This window comes from Cygnus olor, chromosome Z, assembly GCF_009769625.2.
Source record: "Cygnus olor isolate bCygOlo1 chromosome Z, bCygOlo1.pri.v2, whole genome shotgun sequence".
Taxonomy (NCBI): domain Eukaryota; kingdom Metazoa; phylum Chordata; class Aves; order Anseriformes; family Anatidae; genus Cygnus; species Cygnus olor.
The window spans coordinates 50,087,824-50,109,745 of NC_049198.1; the positions used below are offsets into that span (position 1 = coordinate 50,087,824).

At 38.5% G+C, this 21,922-nt stretch overlaps 1 protein-coding gene across 3 annotated transcripts in view; it reads right to left on the reverse strand.

Moving 5' to 3' along the window:
• Positions 1-1,162: 1,162 nt before the first annotated feature.
• SLC44A1 (solute carrier family 44 member 1) overlaps positions 1,163-21,922 on the reverse strand; it is a 65,741-nt gene continuing 44,981 nt past the window's right edge. The window contains exons 8-16 of one of the 3 annotated variants that reach the window (XM_040541062.1): positions 19,996-20,123; positions 18,907-19,093; positions 16,936-17,101; positions 13,474-13,630; positions 13,147-13,230; positions 11,934-12,071; positions 9,850-10,086; positions 8,296-8,376; positions 1,163-6,076 (exon numbers count right to left, since the gene is read on the reverse strand). In XM_040541062.1, coding sequence (XP_040396996.1) covers positions 6,053-6,076; positions 8,296-8,376; positions 9,850-10,086; positions 11,934-12,071; positions 13,147-13,230; positions 13,474-13,630; positions 16,936-17,101; positions 18,907-19,093; positions 19,996-20,123 — 1,202 coding nt within the window. In that variant the 3' untranslated portion in view covers positions 1,163-6,052. Of the gene's footprint in view, positions 6,077-6,122; positions 8,377-9,849; positions 10,087-11,933; positions 12,072-13,146; positions 13,231-13,473; positions 13,631-16,935; positions 17,102-18,906; positions 19,094-19,995; positions 20,124-21,922 lie in introns of those variants that run through there. The other 2 variants (XM_040541060.1, XM_040541061.1) reach the window with 2 other exon arrangements.

A 21,922-nucleotide genomic window follows, 5' to 3' on the forward strand; every position in this document is an offset into this window, starting at 1 on the left:
ACTGTATTGGAAACAAAACACCCTTTTTTGTGTTCTCTTCACTCACCCCCTTCACACAGATGACCTCGCTGTCTGCTGCACTATTTTTCTAATGAGAGACATTCTCCTTTTTCAGTCTGAGCAGGGATGGACCCATCCAATACCAACACTGGAGCACATACAGTATTTATTTGAAAGTTACAATTTATGACTTTCACAGGAGCTCCAGTCAGTGCCTAACTTCTGCTGGATTTCAGGAGTAATTCAGCTTCATAACCACACTACATCTTTCTGAAATAGTCCTTACCTGCGCATATTTCACTCAAGCCAGAGGGGAGAGGTGGCACACTTGAGGAATGGTAACCCCCAAAGCTACCAGGATGTTCCAACACACACACAGAGATGCCAGAGCTGTCTTTAAAGTCACTGAAATCAAGCTAATTCTGCTGGTTAGCTAGAACTTTTGCTCCGAATTCTTGCAACTTTGATTCTCCAGGGAGCCCTACACTTCTACAGAAAAGTACCAAATGCTTCTCAGCATATTCACACATCACATCACTGCTTCAGCGAGACAGGGGAGTAGAATCTGATGGTGTTTGTTAGTTTTCTGATAGTTCTGTTTTAGCTGATTTCTCTCAAATGAATGCCAAGTATTTTAGCCTCCAAATGGGTATTTTTAGATGGATTCATGCTACCTATTATCCCTGGAAATATTTTCATAATCCTAATGTCTCTGAAGAGCTTTGGCTTGGTTGCATCAGCTTGCAAACACTGCAAGATACCCCAACAGTTCCATCCTAGACCAGAAATTCTGCCTTCCATACACAACCCACATCGGAAGAGAGGAGTTTTCTCTCCTCGCTCACCTCTCTAAATATAAAAGAAAAAATATATCTTGAGAACAGTATTTGCTACAGAGCACAAGAAATACAAAGTTACTAATCTCCATTATCTCTCTTGCAATGTGATGGAAATAACAGCAGAGGTGAAATAGTTGGAAGAGCACTGAAAAATTAAATATTTAGAGTAAACTTCCATCATCCCAACAAACAAGCTGAGTGCAAGAAATGCTTCAGGTAAGTCTGTTGGGTTTTGTTTTGTGAAACAGTGGTGTTTTTTGTTTTTTTCTCCCACAGAGGGGAAGGAGTTTCCTCCTTTGGGAAGGAGTTGTTGGATTTTTTTCCCACAAAGATGAAATAGGATTTCTGTAGTGATAATGGGACACGCAAGCTGTTCAAGAAACAATGGACTTGAGCTGTTTAGATTTAGTAAACAGTATCTGCACAGGCAAAGCCATGATTTACAAAACCGGGATGTGCACTGTAAGGTATCTACTTTTAATCTCTAGTGTTTCTTAAAATGACTATGCTATGTTCAATACAGCATGTAATACGCATTCAGAACCAAATGATCACTGGATGATGATGATGAGTATATGTCTGCTACATGCATTTTATTCTGACTCTGTAACATACATTCATAGAATACATCATAACTACTCAGAGCAAACCACTAAAGTGCAGGCCCTGAGGGCACATTAAATATGTTGTCTCCAGCGCTGGCTGCTCAGTTGCCAGAACGCTGATACAGACAGGGCTCATTTCTGCTTTACATCCCCATTTTGTGCTGAAAGAGTAAGAGTCAGCATACCCTGCTCCCTCCCTAAAAGGGAGCACTGTGGAGCAGGCTAATCGCCTACTCTGAAAAAAGCCCTTTCAGAAAGAAGTAACCACCCTGAGAAGGTGCTGTACAGAAACGTGGAAAGTGAGTCTTGGATTAACTACTGGGTAAGTGGACCTGTGCACTGGGTCTGGCTGGGATGGAGATAACTGTCTTCACAGGAGCCCGCTCGGTGCTGTGTTTTAGATCCGTGACCAAAACACGCTGGTGCCTTACCCATTGCTGAGCAGTGCTCACACAGGGACAAGGCCTTCTCGTTTCCCCCCCTGCCCTCCCCACAAAGCAGGCAAGAGGCTGGGAGAGGACACAGCCAGGACGGCTGGCCCGAAGAAGCCACAGAAACCTCCCCCGTACCACGTAACACCGTGCTCAGCAATAAAACTGGAGTGAGGGAGATAGTTTTCCAGAGTAGCCATTGCTCAGAGAGTGGCTGGGCATCGGTCTGCTGGTGGGAGGTGGTGCGTGATGGCCTTTGCATCACTTGGTTGGTGTTGTCTTTCTTCTCTTGATTTTTTTCCTTTAATTTAACGAGCTGTCTTTACCACAACCCACAACAGTTTTCTTGCTTTTGCCCTTTTGATTCTCTCCCCAGTCCTCCTGGGAGGGAGGGAGCAAGGGACTGAGTAGGGGCTTACCTGCCAGCCAGGGTCAACCCACCACAACATGTACTTGGTTTTCCACTTCAGGTTGTCCCTTCTAGGACATGCTTTCCTAACGCAGAAAGTCCTTGGGTTACCATGCCAAGCTAAGGCCACGTATAAAATCCAATCCTGTTTTTGGCAGCTGGGAGCGTGAACGTAAGCTAATGGAAGGCTGAAGATGCAGATCTAAACTGGCCATACCACATGCTTTGTCTAGCTGCGGAGCAGCACCGACATCGTAGAAATGATGGGTTGCACTCCTAATCACAGCAAGCATCGTGATGGAGTGGTATCACACGCACACAAAAAAAAACCAAAACCATCTCAGAACTTCAGCTCTGCACCTACACCCCCTCCCATTCGGTCCAGGTGATATCCTGAATCATTGCCTTGGGAAGGTGAGAAGGCATGTGCTAAGATCGGTGGGACAAGGGGAGCTGACACTTGACCGCTTGGCACTCCTTTGCTGAAAGAGCAATACAGAAATGAGAGCTAAAAGAACAAATATTCTCTAGGGCTGAAAGAAGCAATAACATGTTGCTTAGCTTCCAAAAACAAAAAGGAAGGTAATATAACGTGAAAAAATAAACAATTAAAAAGAATGGCATGCTTTTTTCCTTTGAAGCCTAGCTGATCAGAGGCTATGGTACAGACTGGCTGCAAAAAACAAATGCTGGGAACCAGTAATCATATTGGCTTGGTTTTTAAACCCAGATTGTCCAGCCTGAAGCACCAGTCCTCAAGCACTGTTTGATTCAGTGGACTTTCCAAGGAGATGATTTCTGTATCTCAGCTGCCTCATCTGCTCCTCCTGCAGTGTTATTCCCAGTGCAGCACCACACTAGTTGGTCTAGACTGCTTCCCAAAAAGCAGTCCATATACTGGCCTTGATAACCAGCTGGCAAAAAGAATATTTAATCCATCACAATTGGCAGTCCCCAGCAACTCTACTGCCAACTAGGGATTTACATGTCAAATGTTCTCCGCTACCTCCACTAGGGGAGGAAAGCAGAGGCTAAATTTGTCCTGAAAATTGTCTCTTTAGACTCCAGTCTTTTACTTATCTCCTTGCACAAGACCGCACTGGAAGAGGGCAGCTTGTAGTCTGGCTGCAAATGAACTTCAAAGAACATTCAAAAGCTTTAAAGGGCCACGGGAAAGGCTGCATGTGGATGGAATGCATTTTGGCATGACTGAAAAGCTCTGCATGCCGGATACACACTCAAGAATGGTGCATATGATTTTATTAAGAACTCTGTAGTGATATAGATTTGTCACTTAAACATTACAGCTACCCATAGAAAAGTGTTGCCTGTACCTTTTAAACACCATGTAAATAAAACAAATTTATTTTTAAAACAGGATAAACTGCTATAAAAATGGTGCACAGTCAAGTCATACAAAAATACAAAATTTGTTTCCAATTGCAGTCCTAGTTGTGATTGCAGAGAAAAGCTCCCACTTCGAGTGAGCAGAGAGCACAAACTTGCAGAACTTGTCACGGCAGGTATTTGTTGTCAAAATGAGTAGAATCCAAGGCTTCGATCAAAGCACCTCCAATAATTTCCAAACAAGACAGAAATTACAGTTTCTCTGGAAGCAACTGCGTATGTGATAAGTCTCTTAGCCTTGGAATCCAGTTTCTAGGACTCATCTGAGCCAGTTTTAAAATTTTTGTTGCTAAACCCCACTGATCTACACGAATATCAGTGTTCAGTGCAACTGCTTCTTCTAGATAGCCTGACCTCTAGCTCACATTTAGAGGCCTCGACAGTGCTCCAGTTTGAATCCTAGGTTGAAGTTCTAGTCCAGTTAACATACACATATGCACAGATGTACAACTTACAATTTCCCTACGTAAGAGAGCCCTCCTGATGTCGGTGGAGTTACTGATATGGTTCAGATAAACAAGTGTCTAATGCTTGCAAGACTGGATAATTCTGTCTCCCTGCCTCCCCCCCAGACAGCATTTCTAAATGTACTTTTATTTTCTTACTTCTCATACAGTTTGGTTTCTGTGATATGAAAACAGTAAATCTTTTTATTAATTGGCTTACTGAAAGAAAACTAAACAAATCTAAGAATCAAATGACTTACAGAAGCAAAAGTGAAATATTCCACTATTGCTAAAAGGTAAGAGCACTGATTAGTTACACGATACTCTACCTTTTTAAACCCTCAGCAGCAATTTAAAAGTCTGATCCTCTGAAAGGAAGCACAGAGAACTGCTTACTTATTAAACCACAATAATATGAGTTGTGCATTTCTTTACCTAGACATACCCCTCCACTCCATTGTAGAGCTTCTACAGAAGGACTTTTATCTTTCGAAAGATTTTCTTGAATGGAGTGATCAAACCATTGAGGCATTACTTATTTGTACAGAGCTTATATTTAGTGCAATAAGTTTAAAAATTCTGCTCTGAAATATTAACTTTACATTAACAAAAATAGTTTTCTTAAAAAAATTGTAACAAAAGGAGTATATAGCATTGACAGATCATGAATTCTTAGCAATACACTTCTAAGCATTTACCATTACAATATGCTGAACAATTCAATAGTAGCATTCATATCTGGTGAACTTCCAGACTGAAAAAATGCAAATATCTCAGAATCATAATAATCTTTCTTTTTAAAACAAAAACAAAACAAAAAACACGTTCTCTTATCATTATTTGATGACTTTAGATAACTATCCTGGCAGTTACACTTCCAAAGAAATGTTTCTCTGACCTTTTCTGTTATAACCACCTGCTAAAGTACATAGAAATATGGATGAAAAAACAGGCAAGGAATGGTCCCTTCCACATCCCAGACCTCCCTGACATTAAATGAAATGAAACATACAGTACTTTTTTGTACAGTAAGACAGTTCATTTCTTTTCCCATCCTCAGCATCTTTATATCTAGTCATGAAATAATCATGAGTATGGCTAAGACTGAGCTTTAATAATCTGTTATTTGAATTGCTCATATGAAGAATCCATACCCTTAAAGGAGCACTGCTGAAGTTTGAAGGAGGCTACTGAACTCAACGGGAGGATAGGGGAGAATGGGTAAGAGGGTAAGTAAGGTAAAACAGGAAGTAGATTGCATATAAAAATTATTATTCCCCATTTTATAGTTTCTGTTGAATAGGAGATGCAAGGGCTCCCACACACCTGAATACCTGAGGAGTTGGTTATTGTGATATCTGATACTGACAAACAAAACTGTGCCCTACCAGGGCTATGAAATAAAATGACTGCTTACAAACCAGTTAGAACTGAATTAACTCACACTGAAACTACCTTTTAAAAACCTAAATTTAAGACTTGTCTTGATTTGAAGGTTTTCCTCACATGTGGCTGTCCTAAATTTAATGCAAATTTAAACAAATTAAACAAATAAAACACTCAGCAGATTAGCTGTGTCATGGGAAATCTGTCCCTAAACGCAATCATCATTTCAGATTATCTTTACAATACTTCCTCCAGATTGTAAAATATCAAGCAGATAAGAATCAACATTTCCATGACTTCAATGAATAATTTTTAAAAAATGGAACAATGATAAAGCTGCTTGTAAAAGCCACCCGTATGAAAAGAGTACATGTTTCACAAAAATAATTGTTAAAAAAAGTATTAAATCCCTGTTCCTTTTCTCTGATTTTGGCTGTTTATTTTATATATATATATATATATGTATGTATATATGTATATATATATTTTGTTTTGGAATGTCAATGGGTTCCAATATGGCTGGCTAGTTTCAAGATGAACTTGCTCCAGAGGCCTAGAAAACAAAGTCATACAGTATAGTCTTAGACAAATGCCAAAGGACAAGGAGAAACTGAGTCAAAGAGGTCACTGGAAACCATAAAGAAAGAAGTGTGAAAAGGTTTTCTTCTTGTGCCTTGACAGTCTCTTTGGAGACAGAAGGTCCAAAATGTTTCCTCATCTCTGCTATTAATACCTATCTAAAATAGAAATGCATTTAGGGCACTTGACTTTTATAGAACTAATTGTCATACCTACAAAATATCCATTTCAAGGGACAGAGGCAAAACAGTAAGGACTTTATTTTTTTTTTTTTTGAAGAAAAATTAAGCTAATTTTGAGACACCCAATTTGGCGACTACAGGTGCTACTATTAGAATAGACTTGTTAATGATCTTAATCCAGATGAATCTGAATGCCTTTGGGCAAAGCATTATAAATTTCACAGAAGCAGTAATTGCTACTACCTATGCTGTGTGCAGCCCTTGTCAGTAAGCGAGGCCCTAATACTTCAGAACCTATTCAGCTGGAGTTTAACACCCCAAAATGGAAGACTTCTTGAGAAAACAAGGCCCAGTCAGTTCCAAACAAGACTATCAAATGAGCAGCAGAACTGGGAGTAATTCAGCACAGGACACTCAGGCTGAGTCCCAAGTGCTCAGCATCTTCCCCAGCAGTCCTAGGAGGACTTCTTGTCATTGCCAGACTCAAGTGCCTAGAGTCAAGTTTCTAAAAGAACAAAAAGATGCTTGACTTGCAAGTACTTGGTTTGTCTTTTTACAAGGGGGTGATTATAGGTTTTAGTATCCATGCTTTAGTTACTCAAGTACAAGTCTGACTAGTGGTCTATGCTAGCACTGAGGAGAACATAAGTAGAAAACCACTTAATGTAAACCAGTATTTTGAATTAAGAGATTAACATTAAATTTTGGATGGAGATTTTTTGTGCATATGACTAGAGGGTTTGCAAACCCAATTTTCAACCATTTTAATGGTAGCTTTATTTTTATAGTGTTTAGGCCACTCTGAAAATCCCAACGTAAGTGTCTGTTTGAACAGCTAGAATTACTCCCTGAAGAAAACATTAAATGAGCACAAAATTAGTTTTTTAAATGTATAAACATGGCAGCATTTGGGCATAAGCAAATCTAGAAACTGGTATGCTATAATGAAATAGCAAAACACACAAAGCTACACATCTATCAGTTCTACAGCAGGAACTCATTCCAGCCACGTCAAAAAGTGCTCATGCAACATGGCTTCACATACATCATTCAAAAAATTCTTACTGTTATCATACACTTATTCGGATTCCGTTACATTAACAAATAAGGAACTGAGTCAGGCCCCAGATATTCTGAGAAAGTAACGATGGAAGAAGACTGTAACTCACAAAGTCATATTGCATGATGACAAGTCATACTTTGCCCAGCCTGGCTCTCCATCATATGCTCTCAGTTCTCCACTTTCCAAACCCATCACCTATCTGTTACTTGTACCACGTAAGGCTGTTCCGTATTCCAGACTACTCAGACATGCAATGCCTTCCTAACAGGCACATCATAAGTAAGACAGGCTGCAGAAGCATAAATGATGCATTGTTCACTGTCTGCATATTTGACAGTGTGAGATGGAAAGAGCACACAAGAGACAAGCAACATAAGTAGTTGGCAATAAAACAAACAACTGGGAGAAATGTCATTTGAGCAGGTTGAAAGGAATCACTGTATACAATCCCTTGGCACTGTATAAAATAATTTGGTGAGAGCTTTAAATGCCTGGTCCTACTTTGCAACAATGGATGTGCTCAGTAGTATTCTTCAGGCTCTTACAGTGTATGTAAGATAAACAAAAATTGTTTAATTCCGGACTGAAAAGAGGATTGAAGTCAGAATAGTGTAATGAATTCCATCATCATCTTATTTTGAGAGTACTCAGCAGTTGGGACTGTCTGTATACCACATAGCATGCACTACTAATCCTGATGAAATGATACTGCATTTGTTTCATATGACACAGTTCCTTTCATCTTACTTTTACAGGAGATGGTCTCAGCTGTGACAAAAACTCTGCCATCCAGGTGATAGGCAAGCTCACAAACAGAAAAAGCAGAACATCTTGAGTGATACAGAGAACAAAAACTTCTCCTGAAGAAGTGCAGTCAGTAAAGACAAAGAGGGAGAAGAAGTAAAAGTGAAACTCTTGGAGGATCGCCACCTCCTCATCTGCACCTACCATTGGTTTTAGCTCTCTGCCCTCAGCTCCACCTCCCCGGCCAGCTTCCTTCATAGATTTCCTACTATTCTCCACAAACTCCTGAAAAACAGCAATAATGTGAAAAGTACTTTCTTAGGGCAGGCTCCAAGCATCTAATCCAGATACAAAACTTCAAAGATGTAACTGCTCAAAATGTCAATGAAACTTGCTTCTCCCATTCCTCTTGTTCAAACTTGCCCATGATATATCAAAAGAGCCTGCCAGATAGCCACAAGGGTCTCCATCATCTAATTCTGAAGAACTGGAAGCCAGACAGGTACCTGTCGTTGTGTGCTGTTGTAAGTTACATATTGACCACTAAGCTCTCCTTTATCGGGAAGGAATGTAGGAGGGTGACTATCACAAAAACAGAGACACCAGTTATTACACCCTATCCTGTGAACTGTGTGTAATGTTAGAACCATTAAACAGAACTTGAAGATAATTACTTGCAAGGTCTTGTTGATCTCCCTGAATGCAAATTCTTCAATTTTCCCCCAAAATTACCTATTCAAAGACTAACAAAGGTAATAATTCCCCTTTCAATCTTTTCTCTTCTCTTCAAGGTAAGAGGCATTTTGTAACAAATATCAGTATACTTTAGCTGCTAATGTTTTGTGATACCTGCTGTTGATTAAAGAAGCCTGCAAGGCTTCTATGATTTACTTCTGAGACAACATTTTGCTAAAAAGCAAGTCAACTGCTAGCATTTTCATTATATACTCTAGGTTCTGTAGTGTTTTACCAAAATGTAAAGTTAAATTCTTGGCACACTTTTCCAACAAGTATTCAAAAGAAAAAAAAGGAAGGAAAAATTCGCTAAGAAGTCACAAGACTCTTTCATGAGCCTACATCTGGGGGTGCATTTTACAGGGACATATTCTGTGGCTGCCACTTAAAATGGAAAAACATTATCAAGAAATGACCGTCAGTAACAAACTGAATGGTCAGAGGAACACAATTTTTACATCTTGGTGTACAGTTAGAGTGAACTGGTAATAAGATGGAACAAACAAATTAAAAATAAATTGTGCACAGGGCCTTGACATAGTATCAAGGCTCAAGCACAGAATGAAAAACCTGTTGCTTTTGTGCATGAGAGACTGAGAAGCAATTTCTGATTGCTTCTTCAACATAGTCACTAGCTCTGTGTGGGGTGGAATATTCTGACATTTGTTCTCTTCCACATCTCTGGAGAAGTCCTTTTCAGGAAAGAACAAGAAGCAAACCTTTACCCATTGTTTTCTTCCTTCTGTTCTGCACTGCATCCTTTACAAGAAATGACACCCAGGAGTATGACTCTGTATGAGGAATGCTCATTGAGCTGTCAGCAAGTAGAAGTCAATAGCAGCGGGGATGCATCACTAATCTAATGCTTACCACACCACTCTTGGCTGATCGAGTCATGAGTAAGACAGTGTGGTAATCCAAATTTTAAAAATAAATAAATTTTATACTCAGCTAGTGCATTCACCCCACTCTCAATAAATTGATCCTATGGAACCATATTCTTAGAGTGCAATGGAAACTCACCATGAGAACTTTATCCATGTAGAATTCCCTCCCAGGGCTTCCATCATTGTATTTTGTATCGATGGCAAAACATAAGAAAAGGACATCAACAACCATTTCGTAAATGGAAAGGAAGCAGTGAGCAACCAGGAACGCAAAGAGGCAGACAATGATGAGAGGCAACACCCAGACAGTGTAATCTCGTTGGTAATTCAGCAACATAATCCCAGCCAAACCTGTACTGCAGACAATCAGGACCTGAAGAAGAAAACATACGAATAAGAGAATTCTAACGGTAGAAGCCTTCTGATTGTTTGTTTCAACCTATGTGCTCCTTGCTCTACCAATCCTAAAACTAGGGGTTGCAGATGCCAGTGCTAATGACATCTTTACAGCCTTGATTCCTCACATCCCTGAGTAGGAATGATGTTTTATCTGTTGGACCAGCAAGTGCAAGTCAGAATAGTTTCAAATGCATATGTCAATATGAACGGTATTTCTCAGAGACAATTATATCTTGCTGTCACAATTCACAATGTTACAGAATACTCCTAAAAAAATAACTTTACCCTGTCAATTGTATATATATAAAAAAAATACAACCAGATATTACCAAACAATTAATGTGCAATTGCATTTGGTTTTGGTTTATTTGTTTTGGGAGTGTGGGACTTGGTGGCCATGTGTTTCATTTTGCTGGAGGAAACAATTCAGCCAAAACATCTTTCAAGCTTGTTTTATCATTGTCTTGTCTCCATATAAGGAAAGTATATCAGAATTAGAAATGGTCAGAGTAGATTAGATTATAGGTCAGACTAGAAATGAATAAAATAAGAGATTATTGTAATTCAGGTAAGGCACATCATATCTGTTTTAATTGAACTACACTACGTGTGAGGCCCTAACAGATATTTCACTGGGTACCAGTTTGGTCTTTAGGGATAACAAAACAAAACAACAGTTGTAGCCACTCAACATTTTGAACATTTCTAAACCTTTTATTATGAACCGCAGAGAAACATCAAATTGTAAAATAGGTCAGCTTTATTGTAGTATGAAAACACTGGCTTGGATTGTAGAGAAGATATGTTGGCAGCCTAGCACTGTTTAGATGATACCATTTTTGATATGCTGCACTGTTCATTTTAATGTTTCTGTCTCCTGTGCATTTCTCCAATAATTTGAGAGACATCCTTTCAAGGAGATGTTCCCTAACACATTTCAGATTCCTCCATAAAACTGCATTATGCATTTCATGATCTCTAGAGCATCTGTATCTTCATTATGTATTTACTTCTCCTCACATCTTGTTGATTTAATTACTGGATTAAAAGTTCAGTCCACTGTACTCTGACTAAATAGAATAATGTAATAAGGAGGACAGTTCAGTTCAATTAATGTCCAAATGCTTAAGCACAGGTGATTTAAGTGGATAGGTATTAAGTATTTTAGTAAACAATGGCACAAAATCCTTAAAAGGTTAACAATAATTCACTGGATTAAATTTCCATAAAGTAGGTCTCTATCATTTCCTGGAGAGACAAACAGCTGACCACAGCAATTATTCTAGTCTATTTTAATTCCAGCGTAAAAGTAACTTAATCCTCAGAGTAAAAGAAACTTAGTAAGTTAAGCTGACAGTTCCTCATTGCAGGCTTCCATACTACCTTCCAGTGCAATTTTGACAAAAATGGTCATCAATAAACTGTCAAATTTCAATAAAAATCTAGAGAGCTGAATTCTGAGGAAATGTCTTCTTTCCTTAAAATTTTAAGTTTTTAACCACAAAACCAATCAAAAGCTCAGCAATTCTGGTCACACTTCTCTTGACTCCCTAAAATAAATTAATGCAAAAAGTGTCGTCATCCTCAGCCATTCCTTTCTGATGAGTTCTACTTGATCTTGATGAGTTCTACTTGATCTAAGTGGATCATTTGTTTAACCACCCTCATGCTGCACAGTACCTTCCTTATAAGATGCAGCTAGATGTGATAAAGTCATGCTAAGAAACAAGAGTTCAAAGGCATTTTGTATCTGGGGGTGCAAGTTGTTGCTAAGGAAAGCTTGCTGCCATGGAAAGCCATAACTGTATACAGCATACGTACCTTTCCCAGAAACAACATAAAATCCCCAACAGTGTTTATGGCAGCCACTCGCAAAGCATTCTCCACTAGAATAACAAAGGCATCCTTTGCTGAGGTGCAGAAGTTGGTGCTGTTGATAGCTGTGGCTGTGTATGCATTCTGGGGGAAAAAGAAAAAAAAAAGAGAAAATTTGGAATGATCAGATGTTTCAGAGGGAGGCGGGGAGAGGGGTTTAAAGGGGGAAGAGTAGGGAGGGGGGAGTAAGGCAGGCATGGCTTGTGAAAAAGGCACGTCATATGATGTTAAAGAGTAAAGATTCCCATGAGAGTTGTTGAAACAATCAGTATGTACCAGCTGACAGAAGACTATATGAAGCAGAGAATTACCATTCTTTTCCTCCCTTGCTCATGATTTATGCATTAACAAGTTTATTCCAATAAAAACTAATTAAACAGAATTTGCAGTTTCTCTGCAGGAGGTGAGTAGTGGCATCACTACAGCAATTAAATTGTTAGAAAAAATTCTGGAAATATAAGAGTTTGAGAGTCATACAAGTCCACCAAGATAATTTCCAGATAATTCAACAGACTGCACTCAAAATTATCCAGGACAATTTTCAAGGATTACACCGTTGTTTCCTTATGATTTTATTTTCTCTATTTCTGGAGGCGGGGGTGTGTGTGTGGGGGGCGGGGTATGGAACAGTAAAAGGGAGTTAGAGATGTATTTAAGAGGTGGAACCACAGGCCAAATGATGAATGTCTTTGATGAGATGGCCTGACCAGCCTGTGTGTTGCAACTTGCAGCTCTTCCTCCACTTTGTAGATGACAATGACAATTTGATGTTACATACTGTTTTTCAGTCCTGTGAACATGAAATATTACACCTGGAAAAGGTTCGCTCCCTTGTCACAGAAAACATATTTTGAAAATCAGATGTAGCTTGGAAGAACAGACATAAGGGGGATTGTCTCCAACCACTAATCAAATCTGTTGAGATCTCATCTAAAGTTGAGATACAATGTTCTCAAAGATGAATACTGGCTGTTTTTCACCTTTTTTCACCTTTGAACAAAGACTAATGCAATGACTTGCATTTTAATTTCAGTAATGGAAACAAAACTTAAGTACCATCCCTTGGGTCAGTTACAAAGTACAATACATTGTGTGTCAGCCTCAGATTACACTCTAGAAATCACATATTTTATCTTTTTTTGAATATTGGAAATCTTACCTGATTTAAGTAGGTCAGGCACTTTTCTAGACACCAAAGGCAGCAGATGCAAGCTTTAAGCATACAGCGAGCACAAGCATTTTCCTAGGAAAGCATAAAATGCGGGGGGCAAAAAGACATACCATGAAAAACAAGAAAACAATATTCCTTTGTGTTTCAGTAACTGATACTCAGTAACTCCAGCAGTTACTCTCAGTTCTACGGCCTTTGAAAGACCAAATATTCCAAACTGAGACTTCCAAAGACCTCCCTCCAGGTTTAACTAAATTATCTGTAAACACATCAGGCCTTGAGTTTCAGTAAGAAAATGGAATCTGTTTCTCTTACTTTTCCTTTGAGTTGTGTATGGATATACATAAGAATCATTCGTGGTATCTTCACTAATGTGATAATGAAAGACCCCTTTGCTACTGTTCCTAGATGGTAACAAACAAGGCGATTAACAGATGCCAGGATAGGAGTAAATGGCAGGTTCCTTTTCTCCCTGTTGAAAAGAGAAAAAGAATTAAGTAGAATGATCAATATATATTTAATGTCGTCATATAGAATTGCCACAAATTCCTGAAAGGCTAGCATGCAAAAGGAGTTTCTTATCCTTCTTCTCGCTGTCAGTGTGTATTGTGCATTCCGTATAAAACGCTGACAGCCTGTGCAAGTCACAACTTTGGCTCTAATGTAATACTAGAAACAGGATAAAGAAACAGTACATCTTAAGGGTACTCTTACTAGCAGTTGTATGCGTTTCAGTTATTGCCAAATAACAATTTCTTCTAAACTATACTTCCTGGTATGAAACTCAAGCCCTTTAAAAGAAAGGTAAAGAACAATGACAGCATTTTTCCATCAGCCTGCTGATAACCTTGTCTTCCCCTTCTATTTAAGGTCTTCATCGAGACATTCTTGAAGAGGGTATTACTATTTTAATTTATTATGTAAATTTCTTTTTCCGGATGTTTTGCATTTCTAATTTAGCTATTATATACTCAAGAAAGCAAGTATTAAAGGAACAAGTGTTAACATTCCAAACATAAAATAACTCCCCAGCTTGGGAGAAAATTATTTTCATGCGAATTTCATTCAAAAAAGATCAAGAAATAGTCTTTATCACATAAAAATAATCTCCAAGCAACTTAATCATGAGATGCTAATAACTAAAACAGGTTTTCCCTATATTTTCTTCCAATTAACTTTTACTGCTCAGGAGGGGGAAGCCAAATTCTACTCTCCCTTGCGCACAATCACATAAAAAGTTATGGTCTAATCCCTATACCTATACAACCCAAATGCTTTCTCCTTTTCAAGTTAACATAACTGACTGCTGACTCTATAATGCACAATGCTGACATCTGTTATTGCATGAGTTGAAAGTAATCCATCCTACCACAGTGAATCAATACTGAACATACATAAAACATTTTTCCATAGATAATTTCATTTAATTTTCTGTGCAAAGCTGCTAATGTCCAAAATAACGGGCAACTCCAAATTAATGCCCTTTCCTTTTTACTGAGTCCCTTTTCAGGTTAGAAATCTACTTTAAAATGCAAGAAAGGATTACAGTAGGGAGCAATTGATACATGCTAACCTAAAATTCCCGTTAAGGAATGATAGGTACAGTCAAAAGTAAAATCATTCCTTTTCAGGTGATAGAAAATATATAAAAGTACAGATGAAGAATAAGCATCGCTAGGCCATCTGTACCAACGCAAAACTATCCTCTCTACTCTGTACTTTTGCAGTTTTTCACTCAGTCTAGTTTTATTATTCACAAGTGTACATCCCTCTAGCATCTTGTAATAACTTCACAGATGCATTTCACCAGTATACTGGAGGATTTCATCATTAATGAAACAACAGAATTTCTGTCAGCATAGTAAGTTAATTCCTCGCCTTTGATATATTTTAAGATACTAGGGCAGATAAGGAATCAAATATAATTCAGATAACAACCTCAATTAAAAAAAGACAAATCAATTAAACATTTGTGATCTGAATCATGCACTTGAAAAATATCTGCATCACTATTTAAAACCCCATGTTAAAAAAATCAGACTCTTAAAAGAACATGACAAGAACAGAGCGTGGTTGCTGTATATCCCTAGAAATTTTTATATATCATATCCTTCATAGAATAATGGAATGGTTTGGGTTGGAAGGGACCTTAAAGAACATCTAATTCCCACCCCCCTGCCGTGGGCAGGGACACCTCCCACCAGACCAGGTAGCTCAAAGCCCCATCCAGCCTGGCCTTGAACACTTCCAGGGATGGGGCATCCACAGCTTCTCTGGGCAACTCGTTCCAGTGCCTCACCACCCTCAGAGTAAGGAATAGCTTCCTTATATCTAATGAAAATCCACCCTCTGCTATGCGGTCTGCCCAGAGCCTTCTCTTCTCCAGGCTGAACAACCCCAACTCCCTCAGCCTCTCTCCATAGGAGAGCTGCTCCAGCCCTCTGAGCATCCTCATGGCCCTCCTCTGGACTTGTTCTAATACGTCCACGTCCTTCTTGTGCTGGGGGCCCCAGAGCAGAAGGCAGTGCTCCAGGTGGGGTCTCACGAGAGCAGAGCAGAGGAGGACAGTCGCCTCCCCAGCCCTGCTGGCCACGCTGCTTTTGATGCAGCCGGGATACGGCTGGCTTTCTGGGCTGCAAGCGCACAGTGCTGGCTCATGTAGAGCTTCTTGTCAACCACCGCCCCAAGGTCCTTCTCCACAGGGCTGCTCCTAATCCTTTCTCCACCCAGCCTGTATTTGTGCTTGGCATTGCCCCAGCTCAGATGCAGGACCTTGCGCTTGGCCTTGTTGATCCTTATGAGGTTCACACAGGCCCACCTCTCACGCCTTTCCAGGTCCCTCTGGATGGCATCCCTTCCCTCCAGTGTGTTGACTGCACCACACAGCTCAGTGTCATTGGCAAACTTGCTGAAGGTGCATTCAATTGCCTTTTTTTTTTTTCTTTTTTTTAATAGGTCTTAAATAGGTAAAGCAAGAACTTATTTTTCACTTATTTAAGGCAAATTTTGTGCAGTCTTAATTTCAGAGAAGTCTGCAAATGCTAGAGACAAGGCCCTAAAGCAGGGACTTATTTATCTGGACAAGTCTGTGATTCTGAAATAAGTCTCTTAACTCTGTAAAAATAAATGCTTGTGCCTGAAATTTGTTAAAAGCATTGTTCAAGTAATAGTACTGCCTTCCTGAACAGCTAGCAGATACATGCACAATAGCCAAGGTAAAGTACGCTCTCATACACAACTGCGATACAAATAGAGTAATGAAATAGGGAGTTTCAATGCACACATATTTTGTATTATTTTTGTACTTGTACACGATTTTGTGAGGACCTATATATAGTGATGAATCTACTAAGACCTTGAGCAATCTTATGCAAGAATGATTAATGAAGATTAATTTAAAGAGCATTTTTTAAAATTACAATAACAACAATGAATTGCTGTCAGTAATTTTTTGATCTCTGACGAGTTTATCAGCATTGATTATTAACATTAAAGTTGGTCTTACAGGTGCATTCTTTTTTGTAAACAAGCGTTCATGTTTTTACAATGTACATAGCTTACAAGGCAAACACGACTTCAAGTCTTAAATACTAAGAATGCCATCCATAACCAGCAAAGCAGATTATTTTAGGACTTCACATGATTTAAGACGAGTTAATACAATCCACCTACTCTTCAGCTTTCCGGCAAGAAGTATTCTTCCCAAAAACTCTATCCCTCATTATTTCTGCTAATTCCATTCGTAGGCTGTTCACAATAAAGATAAGTTATTCTTACCTTGTGAAATAGTATGTCACAACAGCTCCAGCTACTGTCATCTGCTGACAGGCTAAGATAAACTCACTGATCCAGATCAGTCCCACTACATGGTACCACCACATGTATTTCAGAGGGCCTACCATCCGAAATTCAACAAATCCTTCTTCATTTGGGACAGGATTACCTAGAAATTAATGAGGTCAAAAAAGGATTACAACAATTACACCAACTGTGAAAGAAGAAAGTATATGGTGTTAGCAGTTCATAACCATTTAAAGAAGAACAGCTCTAGCTTCTTTTAACACTACTAATTATCAAGTTTAGGAAGATGGTTCATAAGAAAAACATACCTTCTGAGACAATGAGTATAATGGCATTTGAAAAAAAAAAAAGCACTAAAGAATTCTGAGCATACCCAATATTGCGCAGCCACATGGTGAAAGTTTCCAAGACTAACCACCGTTACAAAGTAGCAAGAACCCCTATAATTAAACATACTAAAAGGAATTTTGTTTTAGTCGTTCTTGACTTGTCTGTTGCTGTCTTGGTATAATTTACACAGTGAGAATCATAGCTCCTTAGATCTAGATGTCAACATTAACAATCGCTTTTGTTTCCATTGTAGCAGGTATTTTTGCATGCATTTCAAGAATATTTATATCTTTAAAGGTATTTACAGTGATGAGGAACAGCATTAGAGATTCTAAATGTGTGCATTCAAAAAAAATCCATGGAATCTGAATAGTGTGATGTATGATGATTTACAGTCCATGTCAAAACCATCCTAGGCAATGCCCTATTTCAACATACTAGCCCACACTGATAACGTTTATCTTAAGCAACAGTTATGTAAACTGCTGATGAGATGCAGAAAAATGCTTAGTAATATCATGTGTATAAGATATTTACCTTGAAAACCAGTGTTTTCACCTCTCATTGTCAATACCTCCTCTACATTCTTAGCTGTGCTATCATGTGTATATAAAAAATGTATTTTCCTGTAAATAAATTGAACTATTGAAATCTCAATTTTAGAGAACAAGCTCTTCAAAAAATGTAGGTTTTTTTTGTACACAAATAACGTGCACTTGTCAATTCTTCTGCTTTGGACTGAAAAGATCTGGTTCTACTTGCACAAAGATTTTTTTCAGCTGACATCAGTGAATAAACTGAGTGCATACGAAGCTAAAAGGATACACTAGTCTTTGCAGAATCAAGGTCTACCAAAGAATTCTGTCAGCTAAACATAAGTATCAGTCTAAATTCTCCTACAGATTTAATTCCTTTGCAGAGTGAAGCATGGGACTGGGACTTTGGAGGCAAACATTTTCTCTAACTTGCCATTCATTAGGCACACAGAACATCATGTAATGAAAACTAAAAATTTCAAGAGTAATAAGAACAAGATTCTATTACCTCTGTCCCTTGCTAAAATTTCAGATGACAAAATCCAAAATATTTGATTTGTATTATGTGGAAATAGCTCTGTGACCAGAAACACTGCTGCATTTGGATTAGCAGTAATTTTCAAAATTCTAAGGTTCTAGTGATGAATGATGGTTTCTATTGTGCACAACTTGTTGCAAAATAACACACAGATCTCCCATTTTAAAAAGCAGTTGCTAAGTTTCTCTATTGAAGTAACTAAGATTTGGAGCTGTAAGAATAATTCTAGAAGCTCTTGTCAGACACAGAACACAAGCAAAGCTCTCACTTATGCTCTTCATAAAAGGAAGGAATTCAGAGTACACTTGCTGCTCTCAGAATATGGCATATGAAGAGCACAAAAATCAAAGAACATTTCACTAATAATCTAGAAAATACTGGATTCCTAAGTTATGAAGAACAGAAGCTACTATCAGTGTATCTATGTTTTGGGAGACAGAACATGCATGCAATGGCCCTTTCATTACTATCTCTTCATGTGTGTGAAAACAGGCTAAAATACAGTACAGTATCTTATTTAAGTTAAGCCTGTGAGCTGCTTACCTGTAGTACCAAGGAAAAGCAGGACTGTGATCCAGTATGTCCAGAAGAGGATAAGCACAAAGAATGTCCAAAATGGTTGGAAGACTAGCAGCGGCAAGTGAATGAAGACCTTGCCGGCCACATGGAACAAGGCAATGGTGAGAGCTACTCGTTTGCGCATAATTAGCATTATCAAGAACAATATAACCTAGAGGGAGAAGTTTCCAAATCTCATATTAGAGAATTAAAAAATAAGCAAGCTATTATTTTGCACAGCTAGGATAATCAAACTCAGAAAATTAACACATTCTCTACTTGTAAGATCACAAGATCAAAATGTAAAACCTCTAACAGCTTATTCTAGTGAGAAAGTATTTTCCAAATTACACTTTTGGGGAAATTTAATCTCACACTTATTTACTTGGAATCATCATCAGCCTCAGACTTATGAGAGTAGGCCAGATTCCATCCTTAATTATGTTGTACAAACCACCAAAATCAGCAGACTGCAAAACTTAAAGAATACAATTTAACATTTCTCTCTAGACATTGCATGGTGTACTTGCCATGTAAGTTAGTCAAACATTGACAACTTTTAGTTACAAGGTCATTGTCTCTGAAACAAACAGCGAGGCCAAAAGAACATAAGATAGTTCAGTAGTCATTAGCATTTCAGTTCACAACAACCCATGTGTAAGTGCAAGAAGTTTGGGAACAACTGATTTCAGAAGTGTAAATGGTCTAAGGACTTTTAAATAAACTGAAATGACAGAGTACCTCTGAACTGGGGATCTAACAAAAATATCATCAGTGAAACTGGGAGTTTCATATTCCAGCTATTTATGGGAGGTCCCTGTAGAGGTTTTAGAATAGAGGAGAGGAGAAAAGGTGCAGGGTCAGGAACTCTCTCCTGACACACAGACAGATATTACAGAGCAATGCTAGGAAGGTAAAAATGTATGCATATATATATATCACCAACAGAGCTTGTAATGGAAATAAACTCTTTAAAACTTGTGTAATATAAACCTTCCACCTGAATAAAAAAAAAAAAGAGAGACAAACAGAAATGTAGAACAAAAAAATTGTATGGTCATTAGCAAAACATACTGTGAAGACTGTAGCTGAAATGGCATAGATCAGGAGAGCCTGAAGATTTTCTTTGGCTATTTGAGTCTCAACATCACTGGCAGATATTCGTTGCTTAGCATAGAGCCACCACAGGACTCCTGTACCACCTATGTTTTAGAGGGGAAAAAAAAAGACAAATGAAAAATGCTTCTTCTACGTGACACAATCATACTGCGTAGTACCTAAAGACCAAAAGTCTTTAGTTTCTTAAGTCTGGTCTGGAATAGAAGACTCCCGGGAACTGACAGACAACCCAACGGGAACTTCAAAGGATGGAGAAGTGCTCAATTCTCCTCTGTTGACCTCTTCTCAATTGGATACACTCTTTCCACAGTCTCACCCCAATAAGCCTACTTAAAAGACTTGCAGCTCTTTGTGGTTTAGGGTAAAGTGTGCGAGAAGACTAGTTCATGGGGAGCCCTAGCAGTGAAGATTGCCCATTAGCCAGGTAACAGAAGAACAAAAAGAAGAAGAAAGGAAAGAAAGAGTAATAAAGAGAAAAACAGAGAAATTATATTGTAGGATGTATGTAAAAATCTAGGAGAGGGAAACGAGGTATCTTTGGATAAGGATGCAAAATAGCAAGAGGAAGAAGAGGAGTCTATAATCCCTGAGAAGATCTATAAGGAAAAGAAGGGACAGCCTTGACTCTGACAACAGCACCTTGGGTTAATGACACGCAGCTACGCTTGCATCAAGACAATGTCCTTCAGGCACTGGAAAAACATCATCGTAAGGTCCAGGAGGCCAATATAGTGTGAGGTACTTTCTTCTAACCAATTATGAAAACCTAGTCTTATGGCCAGAACTTCAATCTCATACTCTGAGTTTCCAAGGTAGAAATTTTCTTAAATACAGGAAACCAGCCCCTCAGGGAGTTAACCTCTCATCTGAACACATTTTTTTTCTCATTTGCATATCCTTCTCTGTTCTTTTGCTCTTTGTGAATCACTTGCAGAAGCTTATCTAGAGATCACAAGTTTTTGCTGAAGGTACTCCATTCAGGTCTTAAATGGAGGATGTTCTTTTGGCATCTCTTTAACAAACAGTGAACACAGAATAAGCAGTGTATTTCAGAGATGACATGTTCTTATTCAGTTTGTGTAATGGATGTGATATTTTTTTTAGAACATAGTAACAGATGGCAATAAATCATTCAGTTCCTTCATTCAGCATGGTTGCTCAGCCTCTAAAACAAATATAAATGAAAAAAAATGTTTTTTCCTTTTTCTGTGGTCACAGATCCCAGGAGCAGTAACAGAAAAACAAAGTGATGGCCTGCAATTTTTTTTCAATCCATTGCAGTTATGAATTGCAATTATTACACTGCAAGTATTTCCTAATTTAATTATTTTTTTCTTGTTCCTTCCATACATTCATCTGCCCCTGCTACCAAACCCTTGCCATGTAAACCCAATACAGCTTGTTTGTATAATTTGCCACAGTGCTTAAAATGAACTGTTCATGCTTCCAGAATCACGGTGTAGTGTATGAAATTATGATGCTTTGTCTTCCTGTTTTTAAATGGGAAGAGGAGGTTGCTGTATTTTTCATAGTCACAAATAGGTAACAGGACACTTGCCTAACAAGCAACCAGTCAGAAGCCAAAACTGTTGATGCTCTCTTTCTAACTTCTGATCATTTTGAAATGATACTTTGAATTACTTCTAATTACTTGTGGCTTTGTTACTGAGTATCAAAAATAGGATAATAGTTTTATAAATGTGAAGTTAATGCAATCAAGTAAGGATACCTTCATGAAAACTAAATCATTTTGAATAAGACAATCTTTGGTTACGCCCAAGATGTTATGGCTGGTTGCACTTCAAACACGACCTAGGTCATGCAGGACTTCCTGGGTCACATGGAAGCACGAGGATTTGATTAGAAGTGACAGACAAGCATC